This window comes from Lampetra planeri, chromosome 21, assembly GCF_965212315.1.
Source record: "Lampetra planeri chromosome 21, kcLamPlan1.2.h2, whole genome shotgun sequence".
In the NCBI taxonomy this organism is placed as follows: Eukaryota; Metazoa; Chordata; class Hyperoartia; order Petromyzontiformes; family Petromyzontidae; genus Lampetra; species Lampetra planeri.
This window is the reverse complement of record NC_136127.1, coordinates 9,547,645-9,560,907: the sequence shown is the minus strand read 5'-3', so window position 1 is coordinate 9,560,907 and position 13,263 is coordinate 9,547,645. Positions and strand designations below refer to the sequence as shown.

The following is a 13,263-nucleotide window of genomic DNA, read 5'->3' as shown; positions in this document are numbered from 1 at the left end:
AACCTGCTGCGGGAGAACTTACGTGTGGCTGCATTTTTGTACTGAAACTTTGTCAGGTACAGATGCATTCCTTTTCGGAAGTCCTATAAAGAAAAACACATATGAGCGTGATGGTTTTACTCTAAGAAATTAAAACAAACCTAACACAAAGCTGATTTTCCAGGAGACAATCACTGAATGAATGAGCATCTACCTCCGGAACAAATAAAAACTATTCATCAATAACAATGCCTTTAAAATAATGTTAAATAGGTGTGACGTTTTATTCAATGGCTCATCAGAGCAAATACATTGAGCACTGACTCATTCATATGTTTTTGTGTAGGTGTTTTAAGACAGTTACTTTTTCTGCATTGGAGGTTGATGATTTTATATTTGTAGAGCGCCTTCACACAAGCCGCTTGATGTAGTAAAAAAAAACGTTGACACACTACGACTATTTCGATGGCAGGGGCGTGCAAGGGTTGAGAAATGAGTGATCGCGAAAGAGGGTACTTAAGGGATCACAAAAGGGTAGGGGAGGGATGGGAAGGAGTGAAGGGGCAAGGGAAGGGAAGAGAATGGGCAAGAGAGAAGAGGTAGAGAGTCCGATGAGGCTGTTTTGGCGATCTGCGCTGTGATCACTTGAACCAGTTTCCAAACTGGGCCAGGATGTATGTATGGATGTTGAAATTATTTTGCGCTGCACGTAGCCAACCGTGCGAATAGGTCTACATTTAAGTGGTTGTGGGAATGCTAAAATACATACAAATAAAAAACATCCAGCGTTCAAAAGAGTTTTCGTGAAAAAATTCTACATCATGGGACCTCCTTTGCCAGTACCAAAATATGATAATAGGTTTTTCCCCTTTTTTCTGCCAATCAATTTCAAGGACAATGCAGATATTATCAGAGTATGTTTTTTGTTTGTATTCTGACCACAAACAGTGGTTAATGCAGACATGATTCCTTGTAAAAGGTTTCAGTTTGGTGTTTTAACATCTTAACATCTATTTTGTTGGCAGAAAAAACGGGAAAAACCTATTATCATAGTTTTAAAATTACCAACTAGTTTCCAAAACTCTGCCTTATACCCAACAAAAAATAAACATATTCCTTCAAGACTATAAAAAAAACCTCCACGAGTGATGGAATGTGTAGCGATGGAATGTGGAGCGTTCACACGTTCAGTGCGGCTCACTCAGTGTTTTCTTTACTAATGACAGCAGGTGTGCGCCCAACGAGAAGCCATTAAATGTGTTATGTTTAAAACACTCTTAAAGTAACATCATTAGCAAATGTTTGGTTGTGAACCTTCAAATAAATATTCGGCGAATTCTTTGGCAGCAGTTTAGAAACACAAAATGAATCATGGTAAAGTATTTCCAGCCTTGGCATAAGCAAACCGTACGATATATCTAAACTGAACTTGTGCATTGCTACTATATTATGGAGTTTTTTAAACATTATTTTCTTTTTCCCATTTTATTAAAATTGTGAGATCGGAATCACGTCACACCAGATTAAAATTAATCCAATTAGAGAATGGCCCTTGGAGAGAGACATCAGAACAACCTCTGCATTCCTTTCAATTGACCCTATTTATCCACACAATTGGGAATAAATATTCCCTAATACCCTGCTAAAGAGATACATTTATGACATGGTCAACAGATTTATGGAAATTTTTAATCTCAAAGTGGACTTAAGTTATATCAATTAAAATTACATTTATGTGGTTTTTAGTTGTTCTAATCATTGGCAACTGGACTCAAAGCATTAATGAACTTGCTACACTTGATAACCCAGTTTAATTATGGGTGGCTGTGGTTGGATTCAAACCCAGGCTCTTGAGCAGTGTCAGCTCAGTGCTGTGACCCGAGACAACTGCTCACCTCCAGAGACATGTGACAATTAAGTGTACAGGGGTTTTGGGGGAAAAATTGAAGCTTCTGACCGTATCCCCAATGTAGTTGTGTAGCATGCGGATGACTGACGCGCCCTTGCTGTAGGAGATGGTATCAAAAATTTCATCCACCTCCGATGGGTGACCGACAGGTACCTGAAATGATCACAACACAAGACAATAAACTATCAATGTTTGTGCTGTGTGTGTTGAATAACCTACGGGTACACAAGATGTAAACACAAAAAATAAGTTAAGAAAATTGGTAAAATATGCAGTGCTCACATGTACTCGAATATATAGTTTTTCTTGAAGCTGGAGGCTAATTTTATTATAATTATGTTTTTTCTTTTGACATCAATTTTCAAGTAGAATAAAATAAACATCAGAAAAACTGCTGCTGGTGATTCGTGAGATCTTTTTTTTACGTGAGTTGTTGTAAAGTAGGCCTGTAACGATTCTCCTCCTTACAATTCGCTGCATTGTTAAAACTAAGTAGCTGCTGAGGCCACATGATCTGATTACACGCAACATACAAAAAAATTAAATTGACACACACACCTATGATTTTATGAAAATACATCATTAGCATATTAATACGTATTCTTGGTTCTCACGTAGAAGGGAAATAATAAAATAATAAAATTATTATTTTGTTGTATATTTTTATTACTTTATTATTTCCCTTCTACGTGACATTAACGAAAGAACCAAGAATATGAATCCCTGCAGTCACGAAAGCTTTAAATCAAAATATTAATACATGTTCATCAATGCATTGGTGCACCTTTATTGTTAAGCAAAATGACGGCATCTACATTTGCGACACATCAAAAGGTACCTCGATGGGGTGGCTGTTGTCAAGGGCATCCAGCTCCAGGGCGGGAGCGTAGTCCGTGGAAACAAACTGTGTCCAGATGTCAAACTCGGGAAAGCAGTGGTCCACACACAGGTATTCAATCCAGGAGGCAAAGCCCTCGTTCAGCCACAGGTGCGTCCACCATTCCTGAGAAGCGACATTACAACATTATTTCCCTTCTACGTGACTTTACCGAAGGAACCAAGAAGATGAATCCCTGCAGTCACGAAAGCTTTAAATCGAAAATTACAACATTGGTAGCACGCATTTTTCAGGTAGGCGCTGTCAAGTTACAACGGGGAATTGTCTGTGTCGTCGCGTACCATCGTAACGAGGTTTCCAAACCATTGGTGGGCCAGCTCGTGCCCCACAACGAGGGCCACCTTCTGCTTGGCCTCGGCTGATGAGTTCTTTGGATCAACGAGCAGAGCCAGCTCCCTGTCACATATCGCGAACACCGTAAACAGCTGTGTCAATCAGACATCAAACAGCATCCTCTGTGAAACAAAAACAAGGCAACCACACCGTAGGGCTTAAGACGTTTCTAACACCCTCTTTATCCACTGGAACATCCGAGCCGAGCCAATGTGGGTTGCCTCACAGTGCAGGTGGTGCTTGGCTATTTGCTCTATCGCGTCGAAATGAAACCGTGATAACCCTAGCCTCACAAGACATTTGGCTCCGGGATGACGGAGAGCAGGAGAAAGTTTCTCATGCTATTATGTACACACACGATCCCCAACAGAATATGTGCATTGCCCTATGGGAAACCAATGACAAGGAGAGGCTCATGAAAGTAGCACTGTATTCAGCTGAGCAGCAGCAGCAGAGTCAATGACTGGAACTGAGCACATAGGTGCTTGTTGGAAAAGCCTTTTGAAAAATATTGCTTCTAAATCCTTGGGAATAAAACTGAGGAATTACATCAGTAACTGTGGACATCATTGGAATTACATTCATAAAAGCATTGTACCTATAGGTGACCAGTCCCCAGTTTTCCATGGCACCTGAGAGACAAACAAAATCACACACATCCCACATTAAAATGTCATTGCCACATACTATTCGACCAAAACAGCCTGTTTTAAAATATGAATGTATTTATTTATTTAAAAGCAGCATTCAGTACATAATTAGAGACCATTACCAACCTGTTGCAAAGTCTGCCACTGCAATCAGGTCAATCTTGGGAAGTGGGTAGGGAACATCAAAGTAGTCCTTGTAGAAAGGTAGTGTCTTGGTGGCAACCTGTAAGAAAAGAAGGGAATACAACACCGTACGGCAAATCCACCTGTTTGCAAGTGTATCTCCAACATTACACAGAAGGTGTTTAATCAGTGCCATTTAACTATGACTTATGGTTCCAAAACATGGTCAATAATAAAGAAGATGGAACAAAAATAAAAAGTATTAAAAATAAACACAGAGATACTTAGATTTATACGAAGAGACAAAGTATAACACATGGATAAGAGAACGCACATCGATCTGACTGTTGAGAATGTAAGTGAACTTCGCAGGACACATCGCTAGAAGAGATGATGGCCAGTGATCGACAATAACAATGGAGTGGCAGCCAACGGAGGGGAGGCACCCAAGAGTACATCTGCACCAGAGATGTGCCGATGAAATCAGCTCGTGTGCAGGTGCTAGGTGGATTCAACAAATCCAAAAAACTACTCTGCTCATATCATATTCAACCTTTCCTACAATTCCCATACCTCGACCCTCCTCGCGCAAATGCACTGGCTCTGTGTGCTACAGTTGTCTGTTCAAATTCCTCACCCTGGTCTACAAATCCCTTCATGGTCTTGGCCCACCATATCTTGCCAAACTTGTATCTATGTGCTTTCTCGCCCTCTACGTTCTGAATCTTTGCTGTTCCTCTCTGTCCTCTTTCTCCTTGCGCTCATTCCACGCTTTTGCTCTTTTTCACTTCTTGCCACCCTTCACTGGAAACAAACTTCCCCTCCACATTAAACAGTCACCTTCCCTCACTATTTTCCAGTTCTCACTCAAACTCAATTATTTTTCCGAGCTCACTTCACGACTCCTTAATCTCCCCTCAACCACGACCGTTACTGTTCCCTCTTCATATTCTCATTATGAGGCGAACACTCGTTCCGCATTCATTCAATCCATTCATCATATACCGTCTTCAATTTTGCTTTTACCAAATTCACGCATCACAGGTTCGCCACCATTGCTTCATCTATTTCATTCCACTCACCTCCACCATTACATTCATATGTACCATTCTTGATTCTCTGTAACGCGCCTTGTTTAAGGTGCTATATAAATTAAGATAAGGTTTTCGCATCGTAGGATCATAACAGCTTAGAGAAGCCTTCATGCAGCAGTGGACTCAAAATATCTGACAATTGTAATGATGATTTAAAGCTTTCGTGACTGCAGGGATTCATATTATTGGTTCTTTCGGTAAAGTCACGTAGAAGGGAAATAATAAAATAATAAAAATATAAACCAATAAAAAAAAAAATTTCTACGTGACTTTACCAAAAGAACCAAGAATATAATTGTAATGATGATGAACGCAGCAGTCCTCACTTTTGATTTACAGTTTCCAATGTACACACCTGCAGCGCGAAGCGGCCATGCTCGGCCTTGCCCAGTGGTGCGTAGACGCGCACCAGCACTCCATCGGACGACTGCGCCTCGACAAAGTCAAACTCGCCCACCACGAATGCCACCAGGTAGGTGGACATAATGGGCGAGCGGGCAAACGTCACACGCACCAGGCTCTCGCCGGAGCTGCCCTGTTCATCATCTTGAGGCACGCGCTTGATCTCTTGCTGTGAACGGCAGAGAGAGAAGCAAGGCAGCACATGTGTGTGTGTGTGACCCACGACCTAAGTGGCTTTTGTCAATCAACATGATCCCTGCAATAGAACTAGTTACTTCCTACTGCACTGGTTCCCTGTGCTGTAGAGCTCTCAAATGCGTTTTCGGGTTGTACCGTGTTGTTTGGCATGATTGTTGTTTGACATTTCCCTCCACGTGCTGGGAGCTTTTAAGATTCAATTCCCGAAAAAGCTCCCAACACATTAAGCCAAACGTGAGACATCATGCCAAACAATGCGACGTGCAACCTGAAAACACAATGCCGAACTGGTTAACTCCTGCCATGAATACGGAAAAATACACACTGGTCTAAGTTGGTCTTTAGAGTGTTTACAAAGCTCTTCATCCAGAGCCCTTCGTCAATCCACTACTGGAAGAAGTGCAGGTTATTGAAGGCGAGAAACAGATGCATAATAGCAGCACAACAAAGTGTTATGCTGGACTGCCCTCTGCTCCCCTCATCTAATCAAACACTATCCAGGTTCACACATGCTTAGCTTCCAAGATCTGATGAGATCAGCCACATTCCGGGAGATTTGGCCACAGGCATTGGAATTACAATAAAATCCAGATTTCTTTACGAGTCATACTTGAATTTAAAACAAACCTTAGTTCATATTTTATTTAGATTTTAAAGTGGAATTTTTAACATTGTTACACTCTCTGAATGCATAGTTTTTTTTAAATAAAGGTCTATCTAATAAGCCAGTGCCATTAAGCCACTGTAAGATCTGTCATGTGCAATATCGTGTTAGGCTTCTTGCTGGCAAGTTGCACGAGGCTTAATGCACGTTGATTGACATTCACTGCAGTAATAAGCAAAGTTAAAAGACCAGTGCATTTGTTCCTAAACAGCCCGCATTCATTTAATTCTAATAAAACGTGTTGAAAATTTACTGAGGCATCTTAAAATAAGCATAGTGTATACGTCATCATTACTTCACAGAACTTGGTCAATCCACTGCTGGATTAAAGCCTCGCCATGCCGTGTTGGTCATGAGGTTTTTGTTTTTTTCCATGCTTGACCATGCTAATCTGTGTGAATTGGTGAAAGGGGAACCAGGACCGTTTCAGATATCACTTGCCACAGATGTTAACTTTGGCCAGGAATCTAACTTAAGTGGCCAAGTTCATAGCGACCCTACCATCATACTGCACTCAAATATGAAACACACAGCATTCGACCATTTACATCATTCAATTTTCTAATCCACGCTCACTTTGAAAATTCCTGGTGAAAGAACCATGTTTTGAGGCCTGACATAAAACCATTTATTTTTTGCTATGTCATACTATATTTTTTTTTACATAAAATGGTTCATGGAAGAAATATGCCTGCCGAGATGTCAGGCCAGTGGCTGTAAGGGTAATGGAAAGCAAAGCTTGCTGACAACAGCCTACATGAAATGGGGTGTGTGGCATTGCAGCTGTTTTCACTAATCAGCGAGCCGCGATTCCATTGGCTGCTAGGAACTTGCTTAGGACTCGCCACCATCCTCCCTGACCCAAGCTGCACTCTCGCCCCCTGCTCACTAGGCCCCTTTGGGCACCTTGCCTTAGTTAACACTGGCCATGGCCATTGCAATTTTACATCTGCTCTCTCAAGTCTACCGCAGGGGGTGAGCATGTTGAAAAAAGGCGAGCAATGCATCCCAGATGGCCATGTATATATATAGCAGCAAAGCGTGTCATCGCAGCGAAAATAAATGCTGTCGTGAAGGGCGTCGCTGTAAGCAGTGCCCATGCAGAAAGATGGATGGATGGACAAGATGGATGGTTGAGTGATTACCCTCTCCTACCATATTGGACAATGCTACGCGGTCACGGGGCACGATAAGGGACAGGTCAAAGGTCGCCTTGATAGCTGGCTCATCCCAGCAGGGAAATGCTCTCCGTGCATCCGTTGGCTGCGCAACACACATACACACACGTACCAGGTCAGAAAACTAAAACAGCAGCAGCTTATCTACATAGAGATGAAAACAGATTATAATAATAATTTATTACTTATACCGTGCCTCCTGTGCACTACAAATCGAAGTGCTAATAACGCATAAGAACCATGCTTGGTGCAATTAAGTGTCCACTGTTGTTAGCTTTGGCTGGGTATGATCACTTGGTTCATAGTGCATTGTTGAACCACTGTTTCCCAAATATAATTTGAGCTTGCAACCTTACTTAAAAACTCAAAGAGTTGTTATGGCTTTCCGTGCCCCCTTTGATAGTCTACTCACCTCCAAGACAACATGACTGAATATTTAGCATTTGCAGACAGTAAGAATATGAATATGTATGCAGTGTTGGAATAAAAAATATAATAAATGCAGGAATTCAAGTGTCTAAATATATCTGTAGATATGCTATGTTGCAATACCATCACCCTGCTAGATACAGTGTGGCCTCAAAATACCAGGCCAATTCAGGGGTTGAGTGCCACAGTACATACATTTTCTTAACAAAACCCCAATATTTCCATGAAGATAAAATCTTAGCCCATCGACGTAAAGCTTGCAATGCTGTATTGAACATTTTAACATGTCAAGCTGAAAATAAAAAAAAAATAGTGCTGAAACCACCGAAAATCACCAGCTAATTGTGGAACGTATATTTTCCAATGTTGCAGTAGTTACTGCACAATAAGGTCCATTGGGACTGCACGTTGCATGAATTTTCAACATAGCATGCAAAGCTAATGACAAATCAGCATTTCATTGCAGACTACAATATCTAAGCTTCGGAAGTGCGACTGTCTATTTTGAAACATTTTCGTTTATATTTCTAGCGGTCCCCCAAAAACCCCATCAAATGCAGGACATGGTATATCCACCAACGTTGTTTCGAGGAGACGCTGTAGCTTCTTGTTAGACTGCTGGGAGCTCACCTCAAACTGGGTGACGGCAGCAAAGCGTATTTCTCCTGAGCGGGCCACATATTTGCTCCGGTAAAAGCCTCTGAGTTTGTCGTTCAACTCCCCAACAAACTCCAGCTTCAGCTTCCCGGGTCCTGCTCGTGGAGACGGTCCAAAGGGTATACAACAAAATGTGTGACAGCAGCAGAAAAACTATGCACAGAGAGAATTAGGCACATAACGATTAATCGATTAAAAACGATTCTTTGCATTCGATTTGAAGCGCTAGAGGCGCTATATACACCACGGTGTTAAAATTGCAGCTTGTTTTGTGATACTGCCTTAGGCAGTGGTGCGTAACTATAAATAACAAAATCTCTCTGTGAGGATAAAGACCTGTTGTTCAACACATATTGCATATGATATATATGCTATTTTCCTTTAATGCAGTGTTATTTACACATTTGTTGGGCCGATATTCAAAACAAATATATTATTCATCAAATAGATGCATATGCATGTCTTGCAAAAATGTTTGACATTTTCAAGTGCCATGAGCTGTTAGAACATTTCCAAGCATGGGATTTTGTAGAAGGCATTGCTAAGCATGGCATTATGTGAAAGGGACTTTACATATGCCAACTCAGCATTAACAAATTTACCGAGGCGTGCTTTTGTAGAGCATGCCAAGATAGCCAAAACTGTGTCATCACCAACCTAAAAAGATATTTAACAAATTAATACCATGTAAAAGCATGCATGTAACTATTCTCTCCTCCTTAGAATTTGATGACTTATTAAGATTCACGAATTGTCAAGATTTGGGGTGAAAATTCTATTGAAGAATAAATTTGTGTTTTTACATAGCACCTAAATACAACTCCATCGAAAGGTACCGTACAGAAACAGTGACATGCACCGATGTGGTTTAATGAAGCTAACCTGTACTGCTCACCGAATGTTGGGTGATGAAGGCATGCGTTACAATGAGTATTGACACGTTTTATTTTTACCTGGCTCCAGGGCAGAGGGAAAGGACAAAGTCACTCGCTCATCTTGATTCTCATAGTTAAACCCAGACGCGTTGATTTCTGTGCAAATGACAACAACAAAAAAGGCACAGCCAAGAATGGCGAGGATGGGTGTTTTTTTAAACGAGGAAATGAATCAAGTGTCAACAGCCATTGCAAAGAAGGAGGCGCTTTCGCTTGAAAGTGCACAGGAAAAAAACTGGTTTATTTACAGTGCTGCACTGTACACTGTACTGCATGCCAGAAATGTGGTTATTTTGTCCCACTAGGAAGCAGTGCTCAGGACTCAGAGCAAATTGCCTACTCAGAACAGGAGATGAGAACAACACATTATTTTAATTGAACAAAATACCTCTTCTTAAAGCCTGGATGGGGAGGCTATGGCATGCATTTCTTTTATTTAAGCTACAAAACATGCAGGCAAGGGAAGGAACATGGCTCAAGATTTAATAACAAGTGTGGCTAACCATTGTTGCACTGGATGATTCCATAACAAGTTGCAGAAAACAAATTAGATTAGCTTGGCAGCGGGGAAGAGCCAATAAACAAACACACCATCCAAAACCACATCAATTGGCAGTAAATCAAACAATAAGGCACTGTCCAATGGGGACAAGGTTTTTCACTAAAACATTAATAATGTCTTTGACCAGCAATTTGTTCAGCAACCAAAGTATGACAAGGTGCTACTGCACAAACAATTTAAATAAGAAAAATACCAAAATATACAGAATATCATTGGTTACCAGACCTTTGCAAAGTCAGGGCTGGAAATGGGAAGCCTGTACACAAAACAAAACACACAAACAGCAATTGCCAATACGTATTCAATAATTTCTAATGCTGTGATCTGAATCACTAAAGATCTCCGGGCCAGGCAGGGATTTGGCAGTGCTAAACCGAATCAGACCTTCGCATAGCCGAAACCAACCCCTGTGTTGCTCAACGGTTTCCTTTAAATGGGGCACATTATGTTCAAAGCCTCGCGCACATGCATGCTGAACATGCTTTGCAGCAATTTGCTCAATGCAAATATGCGTGGCTAAGTGATTGTCGTAAAGGAGGTGCATTGGTAATCCATTTGTTTTGTAAAGAGCTATAGGCGGAGGTCTTGGACATAACGGAAACAGATTTCCAAAAAAAGACGTATCTTACAATCGATGATTCACATTTTCCTGTGCTTGAATAGCAGGCGAATTGTTGTGCACTGTATTATCGTACTACTATAATAAGCCAAAAATGTGTCCCGTGCGTGACGTCACTACAAAAGAGCCCCCCCCCCCTTCATTAATATTCATACCCGCGTGGAAATTTACACTAACACACTCCACATGCCGCACCCCTCCACAATCACCATTAACGGGTGACGTCACACCACATGGGGCAACCCCGCCCCACTCATTAATAATCATGAGCGGGTGACGTCACTCCACATGCCGCACCCCTCCCCAATAACCATTAGCGGGTGACGTCACTCCAACATGCCGATCCCCTCCACAATAACCATTATCGGGTGACGTCACTCCACATGGGGCAACCCCACCCCACTCAATAATCATGAGCTGAACATTTTTTCTATTGAATATTTCAGATTTACTGCAAAATACACCAATCCTTTGACGGGCAAACAAGTTAAAAATATTCACAAAAACTTCCTTTATTGTACTAAAAGACATAACACACAATCTAGAGTAATAAATTTACAAAAAAATCTGTTCATGGGCTAACTGAACATAAAATATAATAAGCAATATTTAATCTGTTATCTACTCTGTCCAGTATATGCTTACACATGCTGCATGTGAGATGCAATTTATAAATTTAAGCGTGCTCTGCTTAATGGGGCACTTTGGCACGCAATGTCTACTTTGCAATCAGTCTGGCATAATCTAGTGTTTGAACCTATTGCGTATACTCTGGAAATAAATATCGCACTGTATAGTGAAAACACATCAGCAATTCCGGCGCTGGCCATTACTCAACTTGTGGAGCCACGACCAACGATTTTCATTCGACTTTGCGATTCTGATGATCGGCAATAACTTGTCATAACACTTTTTTAAGTAAAATAATTTACGAAAAATAATGTTCCCCACTGAAATATTTTGGTAGGTAAAGCTGCAGCCTTGCAACTGCTTGCTCAAACCACTGCCCTCCACTAAAGGGAGTTTTTTTTGCAAGTTCAAGAATCCTCTATACTTTAAAATGCCTTATTCTCACAGGACTGAGGTTCACGTTTTCAAATATTTGTGAAGGATAGAATGGCACTGGTCACCAGCCACCTGTGTGTTGTTCTAAACAAGTGCTCAAATGGTAGCGCTAAGACAATTGTTTCATTATGAGCTATGCATATGATGTATCCATTGTCTCTCGTAAGACCCACCCCAATAAACAAATAATATACGTGAAATACAATTTACAATACAATTTGGATTTAGGTAATCTCTAAAAGCACCGATATCTGAAATACACGTACAGATGTAAGTATATGTGTAGAACTTCTTTCGCACCATATGTAGCCAACCGTGCTAATTCAGGCTCAACTCTACAGTGGATGTGCAGCTCATTTATCGATCCATTGCTGGATGAGGGCTCCTCCTGCCGTGCAGGCAGCAGTGAGCATTATTTCATTGTAATTGGTCACACTGATTATATTGAGGGTGGTGAAGGTAGGGTAGTGAAGGTAGGGTGGTGAAGGTAGGGTGGTGGGCGGGGTGTACAGAACAATGGCTTTTTGTGCACTGCCCTCTATCGTCCACAATGCCTACTAAACCTGTTTTATTCATGGTCACCCATCCAAGCGCGATCCAGGCTCAACTCTACTAATCTTCCGAGCTCTGATGGGATCAGTCGCATTCCGGTTGACTTGGTTATAGGTACAGTTACAGTACTTGTTATGCATGAGTTTTAGATTGAAAAATGTTGGAATTTTAAGGAAAATTTCCAATATTTGGGATTTTCAAATATGTAATATATTTCACAACTTTAGCCGCATGTGACATCACCCGATGCCACATGACACTACTTTTTGTGGGAAAACAGCAGAAGTGAAATGTGACTGATCATTACAATACATGACACAACTTTGCAGTGTCTGGTATATAAAAGGTGTGAACATGTGCACAAATGGAAGTGCAAAGTGCTAGAGTTGGGAGCCACATCTACAGGAGCTCAGGCTTTACAAAAAAAAGGCATAGCAGTGATGTGATGAGGGCAGTGTTCTCCACTGGACAGTGTGTACCTATACTTATCCTCAAGAGGCCTTGCATGATTGCACTTTCGATTAAAGTCAAATAGATTTTTTAAAAATGTTGGCCTCAAGTTAGCAATTGCAGGAATGTACTCGGACAGGCAGCAGAGCCCACGCTGCACTTGAAACAAGTTGCATGAGAAATACATATCTGGAAAGTATTATTTTTGTTTGTAAAGGGAGTGAAAGTGAATCTACAGGCTTACTTCCAAATTTGGCATGAGAAAGAGACTGTATAAAAGCAGAAAACTGTTGGAACATTTTCAGCAGCTTGGCATTCAGTAAAAGAAAAACAATAATTGGAGTTACACGTAACACAATTTAACAATTATAAAATGGCTACACTTGAGGCTAAAGTATGTCTCTGGTATTTATCCAACGTTTGTGAACAGGAATACATAGTCAAGGCACATAAAAAGCAGTGCTTTATCAGATGTGGTAATGGAAAAATGTATATTCTTTGTGTTTTCTTATGATGTTTAATATCCAGAAAAGCCTCATCGAGTACTATGCATTTTTCAGTAGGGA

At 40.9% G+C, this 13,263-nt stretch overlaps 1 protein-coding gene across 1 annotated transcript in view; it reads right to left on the bottom strand.

The window, feature by feature from the left end:
• LOC144724651 (puromycin-sensitive aminopeptidase-like) overlaps positions 1-13,263 on the bottom strand; it is a 38,323-nt gene that overhangs the window by 16,842 nt on the left and 8,218 nt on the right. The window contains exons 3-12 of the mRNA XM_078603949.1: positions 9,468-9,545; positions 8,488-8,609; positions 7,406-7,513; positions 5,342-5,557; positions 3,896-3,992; positions 3,718-3,751; positions 3,068-3,182; positions 2,727-2,891; positions 1,937-2,041; positions 23-83 (exon numbers count right to left, since the gene is read on the bottom strand). Of these exons, the coding sequence (XP_078460075.1) occupies positions 23-83; positions 1,937-2,041; positions 2,727-2,891; positions 3,068-3,182; positions 3,718-3,751; positions 3,896-3,992; positions 5,342-5,557; positions 7,406-7,513; positions 8,488-8,609; positions 9,468-9,545 (1,101 nt within the window). The remainder of the gene's footprint in view (positions 1-22; positions 84-1,936; positions 2,042-2,726; positions 2,892-3,067; positions 3,183-3,717; positions 3,752-3,895; positions 3,993-5,341; positions 5,558-7,405; positions 7,514-8,487; positions 8,610-9,467; positions 9,546-13,263) is intronic.